The sequence below is a fragment of the Teleopsis dalmanni genome, chromosome X (genome assembly GCF_002237135.1).
Source record: "Teleopsis dalmanni isolate 2A chromosome X, ASM223713v2, whole genome shotgun sequence".
Taxonomy (NCBI): Eukaryota; Metazoa; Arthropoda; class Insecta; order Diptera; family Diopsidae; genus Teleopsis; species Teleopsis dalmanni.
The window spans coordinates 36,945,120-36,965,019 of NC_051848.1; the positions used below are offsets into that span (position 1 = coordinate 36,945,120).

The window sequence follows — 19,900 nt, forward strand, 5'->3', positions numbered from 1 at the left end:
CAGCTAAGAAAGCCGTTTTGATTCTTTAATTCCTCGCAATAATGGGTAGAAGAATGGTTCCAGCCAGTTTGAACCAGCCTGGAATATTTATAAAAGGGAGAGTCTGGCCTGTGTTAATGCTGGAGATTTCGCTGAGTGTGTTAAAAGGGGGACCCAAAAAGCTTAACCTTGGCAAGCGTGGAGACCTTTCTTCAAACACCGTTAGACAGGCGTTACAGGAGATACAACAGAGTAAGCTCCATGCTATCCTACGGTCCAGTGCTCTATATAGACAGTTATTAACCTAAACACCGTTAGACAGGCGTTACAGGAGATACAACAGGGTAAGCTCCATGCTATCCTACGGCCCAGTGCTCTGTATAGACAGTTATTAACCTAAATACCTCTGATTTGCTTCTATGTATCAAGTTATCAAGTCAGAGGTTCTACATTTGTAATAAATTGGCCATGTAGTCCTTGATCTGGCTGAGACCTAAATTATTATCCTGAATTTAGTTAAAGCTTATATGTATAATATATTTTTGGAATCAAGCAAATCACAAACTAATCGAGCTTTTAAAACCATTATCAAGCAGAGCTTATAAAACTATATATATGTCTTCTATATCCTTATAAGATAATTGTTTTGAACCGATATTATAATTTAATGTACGTTCTAAGCAACAACTGAGTAAATTCAAAATTTGGACTCCATGCAACCAGATGTGTATGTACAGCAAAAGAAATTTTGTTTCGGACGGACAGACAAACAAAACAATAATATATTATAACACACTATATTATATGTCAATAAATCTTCCATATCTGATACTTAAAGTAATTGTATATGAATGAAATATAATGTTAAAATACAAGATTATAACGAACTTATATACGATAGTCTCAATTTTATAATAAGCACACAATTTCTTAAAATATTCTTAATATGAACCATCATCTTGGCCCAAGTGAGTTTTGGTGCGCAAGGACACTATTCCAACTTAACCTTATCTAACACCCTTTTTAAAATATTATATACTAATGATTGAGTCATGGAAGTTACCAAAAACCGCTCCAGAAAGGACCATATTTGAAGAATATTAGGCTTTCTAAAGCCTGACGAACAACAAAAAAAAGATATTGTAATTAATTAAATTTTTCTTAAAATCCATTGACTACAGAAAATGGTCATTAAATTTAAAATCTATTGCCACCACTAAAATCTATCTAGTGCCAAAACAAGCGTTTAATTACTTTATGAAATTGATCATCATAGCACAGCATCATAGCATATAATCACTAACAACATTGAGGAAACAATAACAGCCCTTGATATATGAGACTGGGAATCAGTGCTGCAACAAGCACTCTGTTGTTGAAGATACTATCTTTAAAATCATAAAGCAAAATGCATGTGACTATTCAATGTTAACAATCCAGTGTCTTTAATATCCATCTTCAAAATCTGCAGAAGAGTCATACTGGGCTGTTTTTTTAGCAGTACAAAATATATATAAATATATAGGTTTTATTACCATAAGGCACTACAAATATAAGTTTGGTTTCTATCAAAGGAGTTAAGGTATCCTTCAAATGTTTCATTTTCGTCGCATCACTTACAAGCAGATATCTAGGGTTTTACTTTTGTCGTACTACCTAGTTTAGATCTAAGATTCTTGCAATTTCGGGCCAACTGATAATTGGCTCTCAAGCTTGAGTACATCTTTTGAGCAAGATAAGTAAAATTATGCAGGTAGGTCTAATATACATTAGATCCACTCCCAATAATTAATTCGAGTAATATTAAATTACTACATAACATTGAAAAACGATTACAGTCCTTTCTGATAAGATGGCTGAATTCAATATATCTACTCCATAGTAATGCAAACTTTTTTGTTAGAGCACATAAAATAAATATTGATCAAAGAATTTCTTCAAAATAATTATAGATACAATATTTAGGTATTATATTGTTCTCATTACTTATTTTACTTCTGATTGGAATAAGTGTTTCATTATAAAAACGATTGATTTCAGATTCACTCTTACTTTAAAACAAAAATATACTGAAAGTGATCGAAGTCATTTATGTATAAATCATATACTATAAGAATTTATAGCATATAGCATAAAGAGGTTATAGCATATAGATTAATTTGCTATATAATATTTCTAATTATTTAATATACATATTTATATTGTATTGATTAATATAAGTTAAAAAATATTTAATATATATGTATATGTTAATATGTAATAAAGTCATTAATTGACGTTATATCGTTTGGCTCTAATGTGTGTATATAACGTGATAGTTCTCTTAAGTGCGCTTGGACTGGACCAGAAATTCTGTACAGTTAATAAAACTGTTCTTTTAAAATAATGATAATGTATGAAAATAAACACTAGAGATGGTTAAAAGAGATCTCTTTTTGTTAGAGCAGAAATTTCTCTCAATAGAACTTTGAATGTATACTAATAATAACATATCAATACTAACAAAGTACATACAAACATTGTTGTAATATTTACATTCTGATTAGATAATTAACTACTTGTAAACCAGCAATTCTGATTTGAGAATCTCTGCCGATATAATATTTAGTATGGAATGTATCCAATATTGATATCGGATACTGGATATAGTTAATACAAAGACTTGCGTTAAACTTAAGTGTTTGTTTTCTAACATATAAACTATTGTTAAGAATCCACTACTCCCTAGAAAGCCTGATTACTTCGACTTCTCTGCGAGCGAATAGACATCTCTTCCATAACAGTAGTTGGCAGTACTAAATCTTCAATATAAATGAAAGACTCTGTGTCCATTTTTGGATAACTTTATTTTTGTCACTAGAATTATTAAAATGAATATGCTAAGAAATGGACAGACAGACTTAGATTCAAGAACAATAACGTGGTAAAGCTTAATACCTATTAATAATGATTTTAAAATAAACAAAACAATAAAACTTTTTAATGAAAAATAATAATATTTATTATTATTATTTTGTGTTAAGTTTCATTTAACCAAATTGCACATTTTGTAAATGTACCGATTTCGTTATCGTAGCATATAAGTTAAATTGTTTTGCTTCATCCCCACTTTGATTCCAGAATGTTATCGCTCTACCACGGTACAACGGAAAACGGGATCTAAGATTTTCTACAATTTCCGCATTTTCCACAGCAACATCCTTATAATACTTATCGAGATATTCAGTTTTCAGAGATTCAATGGTCTTTTGTGGATAATGCAGTTGTTTTATATACTCATCATAATATTCCTGAAAAAGCATGTCCTGCATGTACTTGGAACGAGTGGCTTTTAAATTAATTTAAATCAATTAATTAATAAATATATAAATGAATTTCACAGATATGTGTACGTACTTAGTGGTATTCTTTTTGGTGGAACCTTGTACATATCCTTTACTTCAGTTGTAAGCAATGTAGAGCTCATTTTTGAAATTATTTGAAATATTTATTTATAATAAATAAAAATTTTGTTAAATTTCTTCAATTCTTATCTCTTTTTTAATGCAAAAACGATGACTTTTACTATACCAACGGTGCAAACAAACTCAAGCTTTCATATTTATCATAGAAACTATTGCTATGCTCCATTAGTGATGTATGTAAACAAATGAGTTTGAATATATGTTGCGACTTACTATAATAAATCGAATTAAATAATAAATAAAAATAAAAGAATTATATTTCTACTTAGAAAATAGTTTCTATTAAGACAATCATTTATATTAAAAGTATAGTTTGTACTAAAAAAAATAGTTTCTATTAAGAAAATAAATTCTATTAATAAAATAGTTTCTATTACGAACATAATTTCTATTACGAAAATAGTTTCTATTAAGAAAATAGTTTCTATTAAGAAAATAATTTATATTAAGAAAATAGTTTTTATTAAGAAAATAAATTCTATTAAGAAAATAGTTTCTATTACGAAAATAGATTCTATTAAAAAAAATATTTTCTCTTAAAAAAAATATTTTCTATTAAGAAAAGTACTTGCTATTAAAAAAATAATTTCTATTAAGAAAATAGTTTCTATAAATAAAATAGTTTCTATAAAGAAAATAGTTTCAATTATTAAAAAAATAGTTTCTATAAAGAAAATAGTTTCTATTAACAAAATAGTTTCTATAAAAAAATATTTTTTCATTAAAAAAAATATTTGCTATTAAAAAAATAGTTTCTGTAAATAAAATAATTTATATTAAGAAAATAGTTTCTATTAAAAAAAACAGTTTCTATTAAGAAAATAGTTTCTTTTATCAAAAAAATATCAAGAAAATAGTTTCTTTTATCAAGAAAATAGTTTCTATTAAAGAATTATTTTCTATTAAAAAAATAGTTTCTATAAAGAAAATAGTTTCTATAGGGAAAATACTTATTGTAAAGAAAATAGTTACTATTATTAAGAAAATAGTTTCTATTATTATGAAAATAGTTTCTATTAAAAAAATATTTTCTATTAAAAAAAATAGCTTATATCAAGAATATAGTTTCAATTAGGAAAATAGATTCTTAAATATAATTTTAAATTAAGTTTAAAAATTAAATTTAATATAATGTATTGACTTTTTTCCAAAAAGTGTTATTCAATAAAACCACGACTTTCTTCTTATTCTAATTTCACAAATCTATCAAAACGTGTGCGTGATAAACAGCTCCCAAACAAAGAAAGTTCTCATATCGGAAAAATAATTCTAATTCTATGTGTTTAATTATAGTCAGAATTAAAAAAAAATCATTTTAGGACATATTTAGTGCAGTTATCATCGACTTATCAAATTGGCCCCATATATCAATATAACTACCCACGTAAAGGATACCGAAATGGGTAATAAATACTATAAACTCTTAATTGTTTTATCATGATTATATTCTTTTTACGTTATAGCCGGAAATAAAAAATTTGTATTCTCTAGTAAAAAGACGTACCATAATTTAGTTGGATTGATCCTCGTTGAAACCAATGAGGTAAGTACAATTGTGCTAAGGAAAATGATTATCTAATATAATTCAGTAGAGAAGGAGAATTTTTTTAATAAGCAATTTGTGATTGTCCACTAACTTTTCTTTATGAAATTGACTATATTTTCGAATTGGTTACAAACGATATGTTACAGTTCCTTGCAATATCAAAACACTCAATGATAACATAACATCGTTTGATCCTGACAAAGTTTCATTTAAATCCACATCCTAACTCATGTATTCGTCTTGGAACTCTTTTCATGAAGTCTGTTTTACATATTCTTGCCTACAACAATTTCGATCAATGTTAATCAGACTTTTAAATTTAATTCAAAAACTAAACTATTTTTAACCTATATTCATAACCTCGAAAGCGCATATACTTTTTAGTATCTAAAGTTATTTGTGCTAAGTAATGATTCATCGATCATGATGAATAACTGAAATTATTAAAAATCCACAATTGGTTGGAATTTATTTAGATGACTTCATTTACCTAGATTTGAGAGCATTGTAACTTCAGCTTAACAGTTAAAGCTTAAATGCTCTTTTAACTATTAAAAGTACTTATTTCTGTATTTAAGTATAAACATTTTTTTAGAAAGGGTAATCACGCAAAACCAAAAGAGAACAGGTATATCGTTATATATTTTTCAGTAAAACATCGTTAATTGTGCTTTTCTCCACATTTTATTAAAACCAGTAAAATATTTACAAAAAAAGCAAACAATAACTGATAAATTTCAGATGGCTTTCCAACATACTATGACACAATAATTTTTATTATAAAATAACTTAAATAGTATTAGTTCCGGCAAAATCTTTTAGAAATAGATTGCTTAGAATTCAAGATAGAAAGTAAGAACATTAAACACAAATATTATTATTTGTGCTTTTATATGGATAAAAAAAATTTAAAATATTGTAGATAAAAGAAAAAAGTTCATTTATATTATAAATATACTCAGGTTATAATGATGATTGTATGCTTTAATACTTTTTATCTTTGAAAAATGTAGTGGTGATTTGTTTGAATAACTACAAGTAATTTTCATAGTATAAACAATTTAAAATTTTTTATCTTTTAACTAATAAAACAAAAATAAGTCGTAAGTCACAGAAGAATTTGTTTACTTTGCTGGAGATACAGACAAGTAAAAGAAAAATATCTTAAAAGCCTTAAACTATGTTGAATGCAATTTACGTGTGAAATCACGTACGAAAAAGTTAATACAAATTAAATATTTGATTTAAAAATCATAAATGAAATTTATGAGTTATACATTAAATATCTCTTGAAAAACTGTTAAAAAAAAGCTATGTGTACATTTGTTAAAAAATGTTTATATATTTTATAGCAAGTCTTGGAATTTGAGGTAATAAATCATAGAATTTTTACACTATAGAAAAAATTAAGGAATTCAAAAATAAGTAAATTTAATACAATAACAATTTTAAAACCTTTGCTTACAATTTAATTGATAGGTTATAGTTGTGCACAACAATAGTTTCCTTATTGCTTTTTTTCATTTAATTCTTCTTTAAGCTTATCTGCTATATATCCCCAATACTTTCGCCTTATATGATCGTGCTTTTTAGCTAATTCATCACACAGACCATATACTTTACGCGCTAGAACATCTCTTTCTTCGGCACATTCATTACGTAAACATTGCTCTTGATATAGATCAATTAAAAAAGAAAGCAAAAACGGTGAACGGTTGCCAGCATTGTAGAGTTCTTCACTAAATTCTATAACTTCTGGAAAATGATTCAGTTCACCAGTATCACTTTGCCTTAACACACCTATTAAATAATTCCATGCACTCTCATTGTTCTTTACTACACGAATTCGATTCATGGTATAGTGCAGTTCACGTTGGATAACATCAGTTGTAAAACCATAACTTTTTAATATGAAAAAACGTTGGTTCCAAGCGGAATTATTACGTATATCATCTGCTATCAGGCGATCAACAAAATTCAGTTCGTTTTCATAGAGACTAGAAAATATAATTAGAAAAAATATAAATTTTTAATATATTTAAATAAATAATATTTTTTATTAAATTTTTATTTGTATATTATATATTTTTCATATCTTATATATTTATTTGTATATTACATTTTTTCCGTGTCGTATATATTTATTTGTATATTATATATTTTTTTTTATTATATTTTTATTTGTATATTATGGCCGTGTGTGAGTATGAGGTAAATTGAGCTAAAGTAAACTGAAATTTCCTCAAAATTTTTGCACTGCACTTATATAAATAATTATTTATTTATTATTGCACTTATTTTTATTTTTTACTAAAAATTTTAATATTTATTTATTAAACATCTTATAAAATTTTCAAAATGGCAATACCTAATTTACCTAATTATTAGCTAATTTACCTTACTCGAAATTGTGGTAAAGTGGTAAATACCAACGTTCGCTGCCATACCGACATAACTTACTATTTCCCTCAATTTACCATCAATTAACTCGAACTCGCACACGGCCTATATATTTATTTGTATATTATATTTTTATTTATAAATCCTTACAGATTAGATTTGAAATCCTAATTTAAGCAAAATAAGGTTCCAAGAACGACCGGAGGAACCAATCATCGGGTATTTCGATGCCAAACTGCCGTTCAGCATTCCTAAAAGGAACTACATAGGCAGTTTCTTGTGGGCTACAACAACAAAAACATTTTTTTTTTTTTGTGAAACAATGGATTTTTTTTACGTTTCCGAGTTTTTGATTTTATATATAGTTAATAATTTCTACATTTAACAAGATATCTTTTTATATATATAAATATGAAAGAGAATAACTTTTTATTTCTTGATTTACTATAACTACTTACTCATATTTTTGTATGGCCCATTGACGATGCTGCCAAGCATGATAGTTTTTTGCATCAGCTTCTAATGCCATTTGTGTGACTGCTAATTCTTGGCTCGCATCATTTAGCATTTCAACAATAACACGTCGATGATGCCAAACTTGATAGTTTTTAGCATTTTCACGTATAACTTCACATATATAATCTAGTTCCTTTTTTAAATCTGATTTAAGTTCATTTAATATTTCCCGTCGATACTGCCAGACTGTGTAGTTAGACGTATTAAGCCTTAATGCATCTGATGTCAAATCTAATGCGCGTAATGACTTTTCTTGTTTAGCGAGAATTGCGCGAAAATAGTCAAATACTTCACGAACTAAATGGAAATTTTATATTAAATCTTTTCATATTTTTAAAATTAATATAACTTACATTTTGAGCTGTACGCGATTGCGACTATAGGATTCTCTCCATCATCCTGTTCTAATGGTACTACATCTGCCCAATCGTTGCGCGAACTATATGGTATCCAGTCAGATCCCAAATCTTCATCAGAACTATCACTCATGTTTTTAATTTGTTTTTATTATGAAAGAAGCTGTTGAACAAAAGTGAAAAATTTCTAGCTTCTTCTAGATAAACAATTGCTGCTTAATGTTAGCGACTGATAAAACTGAATTTATAAAGCATGGAAATGTCAACATGAACCGCGATAATAATTGTTGACTGAATGAATCAGCATGCAACTACGCTCAATAGATAACGCACTTTTCAACAATAACAATAACTTGTCAAAAACAATACGAAAAAACTCAAAAAGTATTATATTATATTAAATTAAAAACCGTAATATTTTTACATATTACTCTTTTTGCTCATTAGAACATTCCCAGCACAATTTAGACAATACATAACAATTACAATTTTCATATATATGGTGCTCGAATAAACAATACGAATGTTTGACAGCTTCATTGATATTTGAAGGTGCCAGTACACAGCAGACGTACGAGGCTTAATAGATAATAATGCTCGACGTGAAAGAACCCTTCAGAATATCACAAGATATAAACAGTGTAAAATGGCTAGTCATAAATTATGTCCAATAAATATGCTAAATAACATATTCATATACATATTTATTTAATATATAATTAAAATAATTTCATTAAAAGAATTTATATTTTGTGCTAAATTTTTTTTTTATTTTTTTTATATCTTTTTTTATTTATTTTTTTTTCTTTAATAAATTTTTATATAGAAAGAATCAAAAAGTGTGCCCGCCGTGGAGTTTAATTTAGCATTTGTATATATTGTTTGTTTGTATGTAAATTATATACATTTAAATTAAATTATATTTTTGTCACATTTTTGTATACAATTTCTTTATCAAAATATTTTTCTTTTCTTTTTTAATACTTAGTTTACTTTAGAAAGAAGCCAAAAGTGCGTTTGCAGCCGCTTTTATTTTAGCATATTTTCCAGTTTTGGGAGCATTCGCAAACTGACGTATTTTATTAATGAGAAAATCAGTTGAAATTACAACAGTCAATATTTCCTGACCGATTGGTGTTGTTATTAAATTTCCAATCGCTTGTATACCTCGATAACAGGCCTCCAAGTCTGTAGCCCATTTAAAAAACTCAATTAGCCCTTCGTTAATAAATTGACATTGCTCATTTTTGGCCAATCCATTCGTTTGTGTTACGGTTAAATTTAAATAAAAGGTAGAAATAGCAATTTGCAAATTTGAACTTCCACTCTTAATCTCTTTAATACGCGATAGCAATGTATATAAATGATGTTTAATTTGCTGACGTCCACTTTCATGACACATCATATTTGCCAAACACCGAAGGATCATTAATTGATTTGGTGCATACGATTTTAAATATGGCAGTATCTTACCATTAAATTATCACCCTCTTGTTTACCATTTGACAATAAAGCTTCGGGTCCTGGAAGTCTAAAGCATCATATTAAAATATGATATATAAAATTAACTTTTAGCTTACTCAGGTTTTTTAACTCCACCTACTGTTTCATTAATTTCTGCTTTTCTGATACTAACAGCAGCGTCAAAAGCTTTGAGTACATCTTCACTGGCATAGTTTTTAGGATCTTTAGTGAAAACTCGTACCACACCATCACTGCAACCAGTTATAATATCGCCATTACTCAAACAAGCCACTGACCATACCGACTCGGCCGGATGCACAATAGGTGAGCCCAATTCCGTGCCAGATTTAATATCGCACATGCGCAAACTACTATCTGCCCCGGATGACACAATAATATTACTTCCTGAAACTGAATGTTGTTCTATATAATTTATTGAATTTCTGTGACCAAATAACTCTTTAACACAGTCACCATCTTCGTTCCATACTCGTATAACGGAATCGTCACCGCCTGACACAAAGAGTTTTTTATCGAAAGAAATAAGTTGACGAATGCAGCCAGTATGTCCAAATATAAGGCGCTCGTTCTCACCTCTCTTATTCCAAATAATAATAGTTTTATCTGCAGAACCAGTTAAGGAACGTCCAATATGCGGAAGGGCAGCTACTGCCCAAACCGCTGCGTTGTGTCCTTTTAACTCGATAAATTTAGCTGCATAATGATAATTTATTTTCCAAATTCGAGCTGTACTATCCGAACAACCCGTTATAAAACTTCGAGTTTTAACACCACTAGATATTGCACATACATTTCCCTTAAGTCCTTTAATTTTTAAAACAGGAAGATAAGTATCTTCATTGTAAATGTATATGTATCCCCCGCAATTACCAGTGCATATACAATTGTTATATTTTATAAAATGCATGCAACTAATGTTATTTTTTTGCTCTTGAAAAATGAGTAAATTATGACATACATTCCTATTACACATAAATTGCAAAAATTAAGTGAAATTGTGATTCATCTATAAGGAGAAATATGACTTACCTACGAACCTTCCAAAACTTTATCTCTCGAACCTAATATTAACACTGTATCGTGATAATATTCTCCAATAAATTTAATGCAGAATGCATCCACAACTCCACATTTTTCATAACTTAACTTGTAGTCGTCTAGTGACGAAATAGGCGTTTCCATCTCAGACGTGTGTTGTTTGAAATTCAAATGGTTGTGCCGTGTTTCGCGCTTGGCAACTAAAAGCAAAGATCATCTTTGGAATGTAATAGAACGGTGTTCTTTGATTAAATGGGGTTGCTGTCTAAAAAAGTTATTAATGCAGCAATGAGCCATACAAATTGTTCTAATAAGATTTAATACTTTTCAATTTAACGTTTTTTTAACGATTCATATTATAAATGCCAATACGAAATAATAATTTGTTCACAATCACAATTTTTAAATCTTATTTATAAACATAACATTTTGTGTACGAAATAATTTGTTGCACATCTTTAAGTTAATAGCGATAATGTAAACTGTACTTTGTAATTAGCCATGTTTATTTTATCTCTAGTATCATTTCATTTACGTGATGGCAGGTTCATATTACGTTCAAAAAATGTATGAACATTTTTATCACTACAGCAACCCTACATTTGACAGATAAATTATTTTTTTGTTTTTTTTTATAACAGAATAAACAAACTGAAAAAAATTTACAGGGATGGATATTCTAGCACTTTCTAGTGATATAGATAACAAGAAAATTGGTGACGTTATTGTGCATCAGCAACCAATACCAGACGATAATAGTTATAATCAATAGCAAATCAACACTAATAGACAGTATGAATTGCGGGGTGATAACCAAATTAATATATGATCTGCAGCAGCGCAGGAGTTGTGGACAAAAGTGATCATCGAAGTTCGGAGGCAGCAAGTTCTACATTCCAGAGCCAACGCCGCTTTCATCTTACTATTGCGGTATAGTAAGATGATATTAATATGGGAAAAAGGAATTTATTTCCAAAACAAAATGATTGTCTTTCGAACCTTATGAACTAAATATTGTTTGAGCAACTATGCAGATCGGCCATCAGCTATAAAATAAACCGCGACAACGAAAGAACTGTTCTCAGATTTAGGCAATAAAACAACAGAACAGGTTGTTGAATTAAATTATTTTTTTTACTTATGTTTTTCTTATTTTCATATATTAAATACAATGGCAAATAAAACTTTGCCAACAAGCATAACAATACCTGGCTTTGCACTTAATATCCCAGAAAAATTTTGAAAATAAAATTTATTGCAACGAAAAATATTTTTTATGTTCTGTATAGACTTATAATATTCAAAATGTTTGTTTCAAAAACAATACAAAAAGTACAAAAATCCACTGATAAATAAATTTGTATTATTAACAAGTTTATATAAAATTATTACAAAATTCAAGAATATACTATTTAAATTTTTTTCTTATATGTTGTTCACTTAGAAAGAAGCCAAAAGTGCGCTCGCAGCTGAGTGTATTTTAGCATATTCTCCTGTTTTGGGAGCATTGGCAAACTCGCGTATTTTATCAGTGAGAAAATCGGTTGAAATTACAACAGCTACTATTTGTTGACCAATTGGTGTTGTTATTAAATTTCCAATCGCTTGTATACCTCGATAACAGGCCTCCAAGTCTGTAGCCCATTTAAAAAACTCAATTAGCCCTTCGTTAATAAATTGACATTGCTCATTTTTGGCCAATCCATTCGTTTGTGTTACGGTTAAATTTAAATAAAAGGTAGAAATAGCAATTTGCAAATTTGAACTTCCACTCTTTATCTCTTTAATACGCGATAGCAATGTATATAAATGATGTTCAATTTGCTGACGTCCACTTTTATGACACATCATATTTGCCAAACACCGAAGGATCATTAATTGATTTGGTGCAGACGATTTTAGATATGGCAGTATCTTATCCAGGAAACCATAGTCGTTTAGAATTGCAAATATTCTTTCATCTTGCACAGCCAAACGTGTTAAATCTAGCACAGGAAATATTTTATCTGAAATTGTTTTAAATAGTGAACAATAAATCAGTCTGAGTAGAAATAAATATTTGATAATATATACAGTTTATAGCTAAACTGTAACAGTAACTTCTGAAGAAAGTATACCATTATAATATTAAAAACAATTGAACTATTAAATTATTTACAAGTAGTGAAGTTGGCAAATTATTTATCCAAAAGATATATGACATGTTACTATTTTACTATTTATTTCTTACTTGCAAATGTGTCTTACCAGTTGGCCATTGCAGCAATATGTTTAGCGCTTCGATAACGTTCTGATCCGTTTCCTTAGGACTTTCCGCTATTAAATTAACAGACTCCAAAATTGTTTCTGACACCTTATGTTCTGTTGGCAAACTACTATTAAATTCTCTGAAATATTTAAAAAGTTTAGTTAAAAATAACTTTAACAATTCTTTAAACTTAAAAGCAATCCATGCAAAAGTGTACCTAATTATTTTATAAACCATTAAAAAAAATATTTCAAAGGGAACAAGCAACTTAATAAAACTAAACATAAAGTTTGTAATGACCGTAGTATGAATAAAGAAGCTCCATAGTGTAATAACCCACACAAAACATTAACCCAGCCGCTCTTCAAACTATTTACTTACAACTCAACTTATAAAAGGATTGATAAAAGGATTGGATTGAAAGGATTGAACCGTCTGCAACTGCTATACGTTCTATATAATCACTAAACTCAGAGTTGTGGCGTCTTCCAATGATTGTACAGTAGTAGTATATAAGAATCCAATTGGTCTGCCTTTACTTCCAGGATTAATTAGGAAGAGGATTTGGATATTATTCGACATGTACGTGCTTAGAAAGAACTTTGAATGCATAATATAAAATAAATTTCTGAATACGATGAATCTTCTCAACACTTTGACTGATATCTACAATATTATACAGTATTATTATTAATAATTCATTTTACTTACTTTAATTTTTGTAGTACTTTTTTTGGTTCGCACTTATTTAGAGAAATATATTGACTAATAGGAAAATGTTTTTCAGCATCTAAAATGAATATCCCTTAGACTTACGCAACATAAAACATTTAAAAATATTTACTGTTTTTGTTTGATGCATTTGTAGTCGAGTAACTAGAAGCGCCAGTAAAGGGATCAACATTTCCACCGGATTGCAAGTTAGCATTACTTGAACCTGGGACGTAACGTGAGCCACCAGTAAATGGATCTTGAAACCCACTAAAAATTAAAATTATACATTTCTATAAAAAGTCAAACTGTTTTAACATTAATTACCTTGACCCACTTTGTGTAGCGTTACTCCCTGAGTTTGTAATTATAAAGTTTGCTACTTGGTCCAAATATGCTTGTGGTAAATTGTGACGATGTATAAAACTTTGTGCAGAGACCCATGGATCATCTCCACGATTATAAGGTAATTTTATTTCTGGTTGTGTATCTGATATATCAACAGAAAAAACAAAGTCATACTCCTATCAAAATAAACATATTCAAAAAACTTTAAAGATTATTAATAGCGACTCATACCTTTCCTTCATGCAATACTTTCCCAGATGTATTCTGGCTTCCACCAGACGCACCCATCACATCGCCGACTAGTTTCCAAGTACCAAGCTCCCACTTGTAACATTTGACTGATCCATCAGGATGACGTACCATTAAATTATCACCCTCTTGTTTACCATTTGACAATAAAGCTTCGGGTCCTGGAAGTCTAAAGCATCATATTAAAATATGATATAAAAAATTAAACTTTTAGCTTACTCAGATTTCTTAACTCCACCTACTGTTTCATTAATTTCTGCTTTTCTGATATTAACTGCTGCATCAAAAGCTTTGAGTACATCTTCACTGGCATATCTTTTAGGATCTTTAGTGAAAACTCGTACCACACCATCACTGCAACCAGTTATAATATCGCCATTACTCAAACAAGCCACTGACCATACCGACTCGGCCGGATGCAGAATAGGTGAACCCAATTCAGTGCCAGATTTAATATCCCACATGCGTAAACTACTATCTTCCCCTGATGACACAACAATATTACCTCCAATAGCTGTATTTTGTGCTACCGAATATATATAATTTGTGTGACCAAATAACTCTTTAACACAGTCACCATCTTCGTTCCATACTCGTATAACAGAATCATTGCCGGCTGATACAATGAAATGGTTCGGCAAAGAAATAAGTCCACGAATGCAGTCGGTATGGCCAGTAAGCATGCGTAGTTTTTCACCTTTATTGTTCCAAGTTAATATGGTTTTATCTGCAGAGCCAGTTAAGAAACGATTAATGTTTGGTAAGGCAATAACTGCCCATACTGCTGCCTTGTGTCCTATTAACTCGATAAATGTAACTCCACCCAGTTGATCAATTTTCCATATTCTAGCTGTATTATCCCAACTGCCCGTTATAAGACTTTGGGCTTCAACACCACTAGATATTGCACACACATTTCCCTTATGTCCCTTAAGTGTTATAATAGGAACATAACTATCTTCTTTATATATACAAATTGTGCCATCATTACTACCAGTGCATATCCACTTGTCCTCCCTAAGGTAATGCACACAACTGACATAACTTTTATGATCTTGAAAAGTGACCATCTCAGTGTAACCGTGCCTATTATATGTACATTAATTATAATTAAATCAAATTATAACCAAACAATAATCAGACTTAAACCTACTCTTCATGCTTCCATAACTTAGTTGTTTTATCTCGGGAACCTGATATTATAATTTGACCGGTTGGTCTGTCTTCTGTAACGGCAACAGAACGAACATCCATACTATGTCCATGGAGTTCGCAACTTAACTTGTAGTCATCTAATGACGCTGTAGCCATTTTTAAAAACCTCACTTGTCCTAACAATAACGCGGTTTGTATAAATAATTTACTTTTTTGTTTAAAATTAAATTAAAAATATATTTTTAAACTATAAAATTGCCGCTCTTCTACAAGAAAAATTTATAAGTTTGTCTACATCTGTCGCAACCGAGTCAAAAACGATGAGTTTGAAGTTTCGCAATTGGGTTGTAGCGCAAAAAAAGCTTTCAAAACTGTATTAATTTTGCAATGTATTTTTTCTCATAGTACGTTTGGTAATTAATCGAATTTTTGAATAAATATTTTCCCAATAAGTTATGATAACATATAACAATTGTTTTACAATTGTCTTTAAACTTTATGATTACGTTACAATGATGCTAACGCAAATGCTATTTACTTTTAAAAGGTAAGGAATTTTCAAAAAAAATTTAGAACATAACCGAAATAAAAGCAATTTACATTTTCTTTTATAATTAAAATAATGTATTGCCGTAAGTCTTTGTAAGTCTTTTAAATAAAAATGTTTGTAAAAAGACATGTTTTTGGAGATAATTTAGTAAATTTTCTTAGCTCACTGCAGTTTTCAAAAATATAAGCAACAATATTATAGTATATTTACACTATCTCAATTAGGAACTTACTAATTTATATTAATAAATGAACGTTCACATTATAACGAGTTCATTTCGCAGCTGATAGAATTTTTATAAGCTTTTATAAACTTCACTTAATACTATATCACACAGAAAAAAGTTAAATATATGATTGATATATTAAATTATTTATATACATTTTATATATCAATTATATATTCAATTGATAAAAGCTAAGATTTTATTAAATACTTACTTCCTCAGTGTCTTTGTTCACAGTTCAGTTGTTGTTTGTTAACATATAAAACATATAACACATATTTCAAATTGTGATCATTTCCCCTGTAGAAAATTTATTTTTAATGTACCTGTCTTCGACAATTTACGCCTTAAATGAGCTGATTTATTGATAATGAGCTCATTTATATAAAAGCACTTTGTATGGTAAATCATCCTCATTAGTGGCTATAATGAGTAAAACCGGCAATGTGAATGTGTTGCTACTAGACTTTTAAGTAAAATTCAATTGTTTTGTTTATAATAATTTGAATCTTAAATATACATATATAAAAAAATGGTATGCAAATATTCGCACCGTCCAAGAGGATAGACAGAATTAAAATATTTTATAAATGAACTTATATCTTCTTATGAGTCATAAAATAAATAACAATTGTGAAGAATTTTAAAGTATTATCTTAAACAAAATTTCATGATTTAAAGTGCTCAAGGATTTAAAGTTGGTACTATCTTTCACTCATTCAATTATCCAAATTAAATAAAATAAGTAAAAAATAAAACTATTACATAAAACAATCGCTTTCGATTGTAAAAAAAAATGTTAGATTATTAATTCTAGTTTGTTTATACAATTTAATACAAAAGCTTTTAGAGTGCAAATAAAGTTACGTTAAAGCATAGGTATTTTTAGAACATATTATCGTTAAATAAATATCGAAGCTGAATTCAAAGCGTATTCAAAGCTGCTCCTGTTATATATTTTAATATATTCACTACTTATATATAATTTAACATATCATATTTTTTATACATTTTATATTTTTTATAAATTAGATATGTTTTAAAATATTTTTTCTTAATTAACAAGAATTAAACATTTTTACTTTTTTAATTAGTTTTCGGAAACTTTTACAGTTGCAAATTTATTTTTCCCACAAACTTCTGAACGTACTAAATACTAAAGGTTAATTTAAATCGCAATAGCAACCCTGGACTTAGCGTATAATTTTTTTTGCGTTATTTACAATATACATTAAATAAATTGAAAAACTTATCTAAAATGGGTGCTCCGGAACTTCCTAACGATATAGGTGATGAGAAAATAAGTGACTATATTGTGCATCAACAGCCTATACCAAACGAAGATAGTGATAATGAAGACCAAATGAACACTTACGAAGGCTATGAATTGTTAGATGACAACGACACTAATATGGGTAGAAATGTCAGTGTTATGGATGATGATGATGATGATGAATGTGTTGAAGACAGTAATATGGAAACGAATTCATTAGATGCCGAAACAGAGCGATTGTCTAACGATCCTAATTTGCCAAATATTGAAGCCGCCAGTATACAAATTGCTCGCCAGCTATGGAGTGAACCACGGCCAAAAGAACTGCAATTAGAGTTAGACAATAAGACAACAGAACAGGTAAGAGTGGATTAAACAATACTGGCATTTAACTTATTTTTTATATATTTACAGATATTAAATGTCATGGCAAATATAACCTTGCCATCAAACATAACAATACCTGACTGGGCGACTAATATACCAGAAGAACGTTGGAAACAGGATTTATTACAACGTATTAGGCAACGTAAAGAAGAACCAGCTAATACTAATGATATGCAAAAGAAGCTCAGTTAAAGTGTTTCTTTTTTACGTAGATAATGACAATATTATTATTATTATTTCCCTTGTTAGTGTCGCCGTTTTTTATAAGAGCTTAAGACGGAAATGACGATATTAAATATATAAAATTATAATAAAAAACAATATGAAAAATAAGTTAAATATATAAAATATAGCACATAATACATAATATATGAACCATACTAACTAATGTTTATTTAAATTTAATATATTGCTTAATAAACATATTTAAATTATTGAATTAAATATGTTTGTGTTTTAAAGTATTGTTTAATACATAAATTATTTGATTGTATGAATCATTAGAAAGAAATTATATTAACAGAAAAAGAAGTGGAGTAAAAATTAATTGCAACCGAGTTATTTACTATACATTGTGACCGAAAAGTTTTCGGAAATTCTCATTTAAAATTCGCGCGCTGTATATTTTTCGATATTTTAAGTTTATGTAGTTTGGCAGCACTGTCCTAAATTACTATGCCAAAAATGAGCGCGATCTGTCAGACAGTTTCGTTTACGGCAGCTGTTGAAAACCAGTTCACCTCAGTAGTGCGTTGCGAAAAAAACAATGGAAAAAAATATTGATCAAAGAGTTTGCATCAAATTTTGTGTTTCGAACGAATTTTCGTGTGCAGAATCGTTGCGAATGCTACAAAAGGCTTATGGGGAATCAGTTTTATCGAAAACTCAAGTTTATGAGTGGTACAAAGCCTTTCAGGACTGTCGTACGACCGTCGAAGACATGCCGCGTTCTGGACGACCTTCGACCTCTACCACCGACGAAAACATTGAAAAGGCAAAGGAAATCGTGTTCAAAAATCCTCATGTGAGTGTTAGAGAGATAGCACGAGAGCTAGGCATCGGTCGTGAGATGGCTCGTTTGATTTTGGTGGACAATTTGTGTATGCGACGTGTCAACGCTCGGCTTTTTCCGATTCACCTCAATTTGTTCCAAAAACACCATCGTGGACAGGTCTCGTTAGACATGCTTGATCGTGCCAATTCCGATCCAACTTTCATGGAACGCATCATAACGGGTGACGAGACATGGGTCTACGAGTACGACATGCAAACAAGCCAACAATCATCGGAATGGAGAGGAAAAGACGAGCCGAAACCGAAAAAACCACGCCAAAGTCGCTCGAAAATCAAGGCAATGCTGATTGTTTTCTTCGATATTCGTGGTGTGGTGCATCATGAATTCGTCCCTGAAGGACAAACAGTCAATAAAGCCTATTATTTGACTGTTTTAAGACGTTTGCGTGAAAATATCCGCCGTAAACGGCCTCAATTGTGGAAGGATAATTCATGGATTTTTCATGACGATAATGCTCCCTCGCACCGAGCCAACATTATCAACGATTTTAAGGCCAAACATTCAATAAATACCATCGAACAGCCCCCGTATTCACCTGATCTTGCACCGTGTGACTTTTTCCTGTTTCCCAAACTCAAATTACCACTCAGAGGAACGCGTTTTGAATCCATAGAAGACGTAAAACAGAATTCGCAGAGGAAACTCAAAGCCATACCGGAAAGCGCCTATAAAAAATGTTTTGATGATTGGAAGAAACGTTGGCATTTGTGTATCGCTTCTAATGGAGCATATTTTGAAGGAGATAAAATAAATATTGATGAAGATTAAGAATTTTGCGTTTTATTTAAAATTTCCGGAAACTTTTCGGTCACAATGTATATTCCCCGCTATGCTAAATTTACTATTTCTTGAAGACTATAACTTTAAAACCTTTTTGCATAGGTCGTCGTTTAT

At 29.6% G+C, this 19,900-nt stretch overlaps 5 protein-coding genes across 5 annotated transcripts; 1 reads left to right on the forward strand and 4 right to left on the reverse strand.

Annotated features, from left to right (window-relative positions):
- Positions 1-3,008: 3,008 nt before the first annotated feature.
- LOC119688312 lies at positions 3,009-3,445 on the reverse strand. Its single transcript, XM_038102991.1, has 2 exons — positions 3,376-3,445; positions 3,009-3,307 (listed from the first exon to the last, which is right to left on the reverse strand). The coding sequence occupies exons 1-2, from the start codon at positions 3,443-3,445 to the stop codon at positions 3,009-3,011; spliced, it is 369 nt and encodes a 122-aa protein (XP_037958919.1).
- A 3,010-nt stretch (positions 3,446-6,455) lies between these two features.
- LOC119661959 (protein farnesyltransferase/geranylgeranyltransferase type-1 subunit alpha) lies at positions 6,456-8,563 on the reverse strand. The gene is made up of 3 exons (XM_038071483.1): positions 8,259-8,563; positions 7,848-8,202; positions 6,456-6,986 (listed from the first exon to the last, which is right to left on the reverse strand). The coding sequence occupies exons 1-3, from the start codon at positions 8,392-8,394 to the stop codon at positions 6,497-6,499; spliced, it is 981 nt and encodes a 326-aa protein (XP_037927411.1). The 5' UTR covers positions 8,395-8,563; the 3' UTR covers positions 6,456-6,496.
- Positions 8,564-9,704: 1,141 nt separating this feature from the next.
- Positions 9,705-11,383, reverse strand: LOC119662749 (phospholipase A-2-activating protein-like). The gene is made up of 3 exons (XM_038072496.1): positions 10,776-11,383; positions 9,842-10,708; positions 9,705-9,792 (listed from the first exon to the last, which is right to left on the reverse strand). Exons 2-3 carry the CDS (start codon positions 10,651-10,653, stop codon positions 9,714-9,716), a joined length of 891 nt encoding a protein of 296 aa, XP_037928424.1. The 5' UTR covers positions 10,654-10,708; positions 10,776-11,383; the 3' UTR covers positions 9,705-9,713.
- Positions 11,384-12,140: 757 nt separating this feature from the next.
- LOC119687951 (phospholipase A-2-activating protein-like) lies at positions 12,141-16,013 on the reverse strand. Its single transcript, XM_038102514.1, has 8 exons — positions 15,494-16,013; positions 14,560-15,426; positions 14,323-14,509; positions 14,071-14,267; positions 13,877-14,013; positions 13,744-13,822; positions 13,032-13,171; positions 12,141-12,790 (listed from the first exon to the last, which is right to left on the reverse strand). Exons 1-8 carry the CDS (start codon positions 15,649-15,651, stop codon positions 12,225-12,227), a joined length of 2,331 nt encoding a protein of 776 aa, XP_037958442.1. The 5' UTR covers positions 15,652-16,013; the 3' UTR covers positions 12,141-12,224.
- Positions 16,014-17,429: 1,416 nt separating this feature from the next.
- LOC119689051 lies at positions 17,430-18,372 on the forward strand. Its single transcript, XM_038103793.1, has 2 exons — positions 17,430-17,904; positions 17,959-18,372. Exons 1-2 carry the CDS (start codon positions 17,530-17,532, stop codon positions 18,121-18,123), a joined length of 540 nt encoding a protein of 179 aa, XP_037959721.1. The 5' UTR covers positions 17,430-17,529; the 3' UTR covers positions 18,124-18,372.
- The last annotated feature ends 1,528 nt before the right edge of the window (positions 18,373-19,900 follow it).

What these genes read in the sequence shown, in the direction of transcription:
- LOC119688312 (XM_038102991.1), bottom strand. Translation starts at nt 3,445, where the DNA reads ATGAGCTCTACATTGCTTACAACTGAAGTAAAGGATATGTACAAGGTT. An exon ending in ACCAAAAAGAATACCACTAA is followed by an intron (nt 3,308 to 3,375) that starts GTACGTACACAT and finishes TTAATTTAAAAG; the next exon opens with CCACTCGTTCCAAGTACATG.
- LOC119661959 (XM_038071483.1), bottom strand. Translation starts at nt 8,394, where the DNA reads ATGAGTGATAGTTCTGATGAAGATTTGGGATCTGACTGGATACCATAT. An exon ending in AATCGCGTACAGCTCAAAAT is followed by an intron (nt 8,203 to 8,258) that starts GTAAGTTATATT and finishes ATTTCCATTTAG; the next exon opens with TTCGTGAAGTATTTGACTAT. An exon ending in TGGGCCATACAAAAATATGA is followed by an intron (nt 6,987 to 7,847) that starts GTAAGTAGTTAT and finishes TATATTTTCTAG; the next exon opens with TCTCTATGAAAACGAACTGA.
- LOC119662749 (XM_038072496.1), bottom strand. Translation starts at nt 10,653, where the DNA reads ATGCATTTTATAAAATATAACAATTGTATATGCACTGGTAATTGCGGG. An exon ending in GGTGGAGTTAAAAAACCTGA is followed by an intron (nt 9,793 to 9,841) that starts GTAAGCTAAAAG and finishes ATGATGCTTTAG; the next exon opens with ACTTCCAGGACCCGAAGCTT.
- LOC119687951 (XM_038102514.1), bottom strand. Translation starts at nt 15,651, where the DNA reads ATGGCTACAGCGTCATTAGATGACTACAAGTTAAGTTGCGAACTCCAT. An exon ending in AAGTTATGGAAGCATGAAGA is followed by an intron (nt 15,427 to 15,493) that starts GTAGGTTTAAGT and finishes TACATATAATAG; the next exon opens with GCACGGTTACACTGAGATGG. An exon ending in AAGTATTGCATGAAGGAAAG is followed by an intron (nt 14,268 to 14,322) that starts GTATGAGTCGCT and finishes TTATTTTGATAG; the next exon opens with GAGTATGACTTTGTTTTTTC.
- LOC119689051 (XM_038103793.1), top strand. Translation starts at nt 17,530, where the DNA reads ATGGGTGCTCCGGAACTTCCTAACGATATAGGTGATGAGAAAATAAGT. An exon ending in ACAATAAGACAACAGAACAG is followed by an intron (nt 17,905 to 17,958) that starts GTAAGAGTGGAT and finishes ATATATTTACAG; the next exon opens with ATATTAAATGTCATGGCAAA.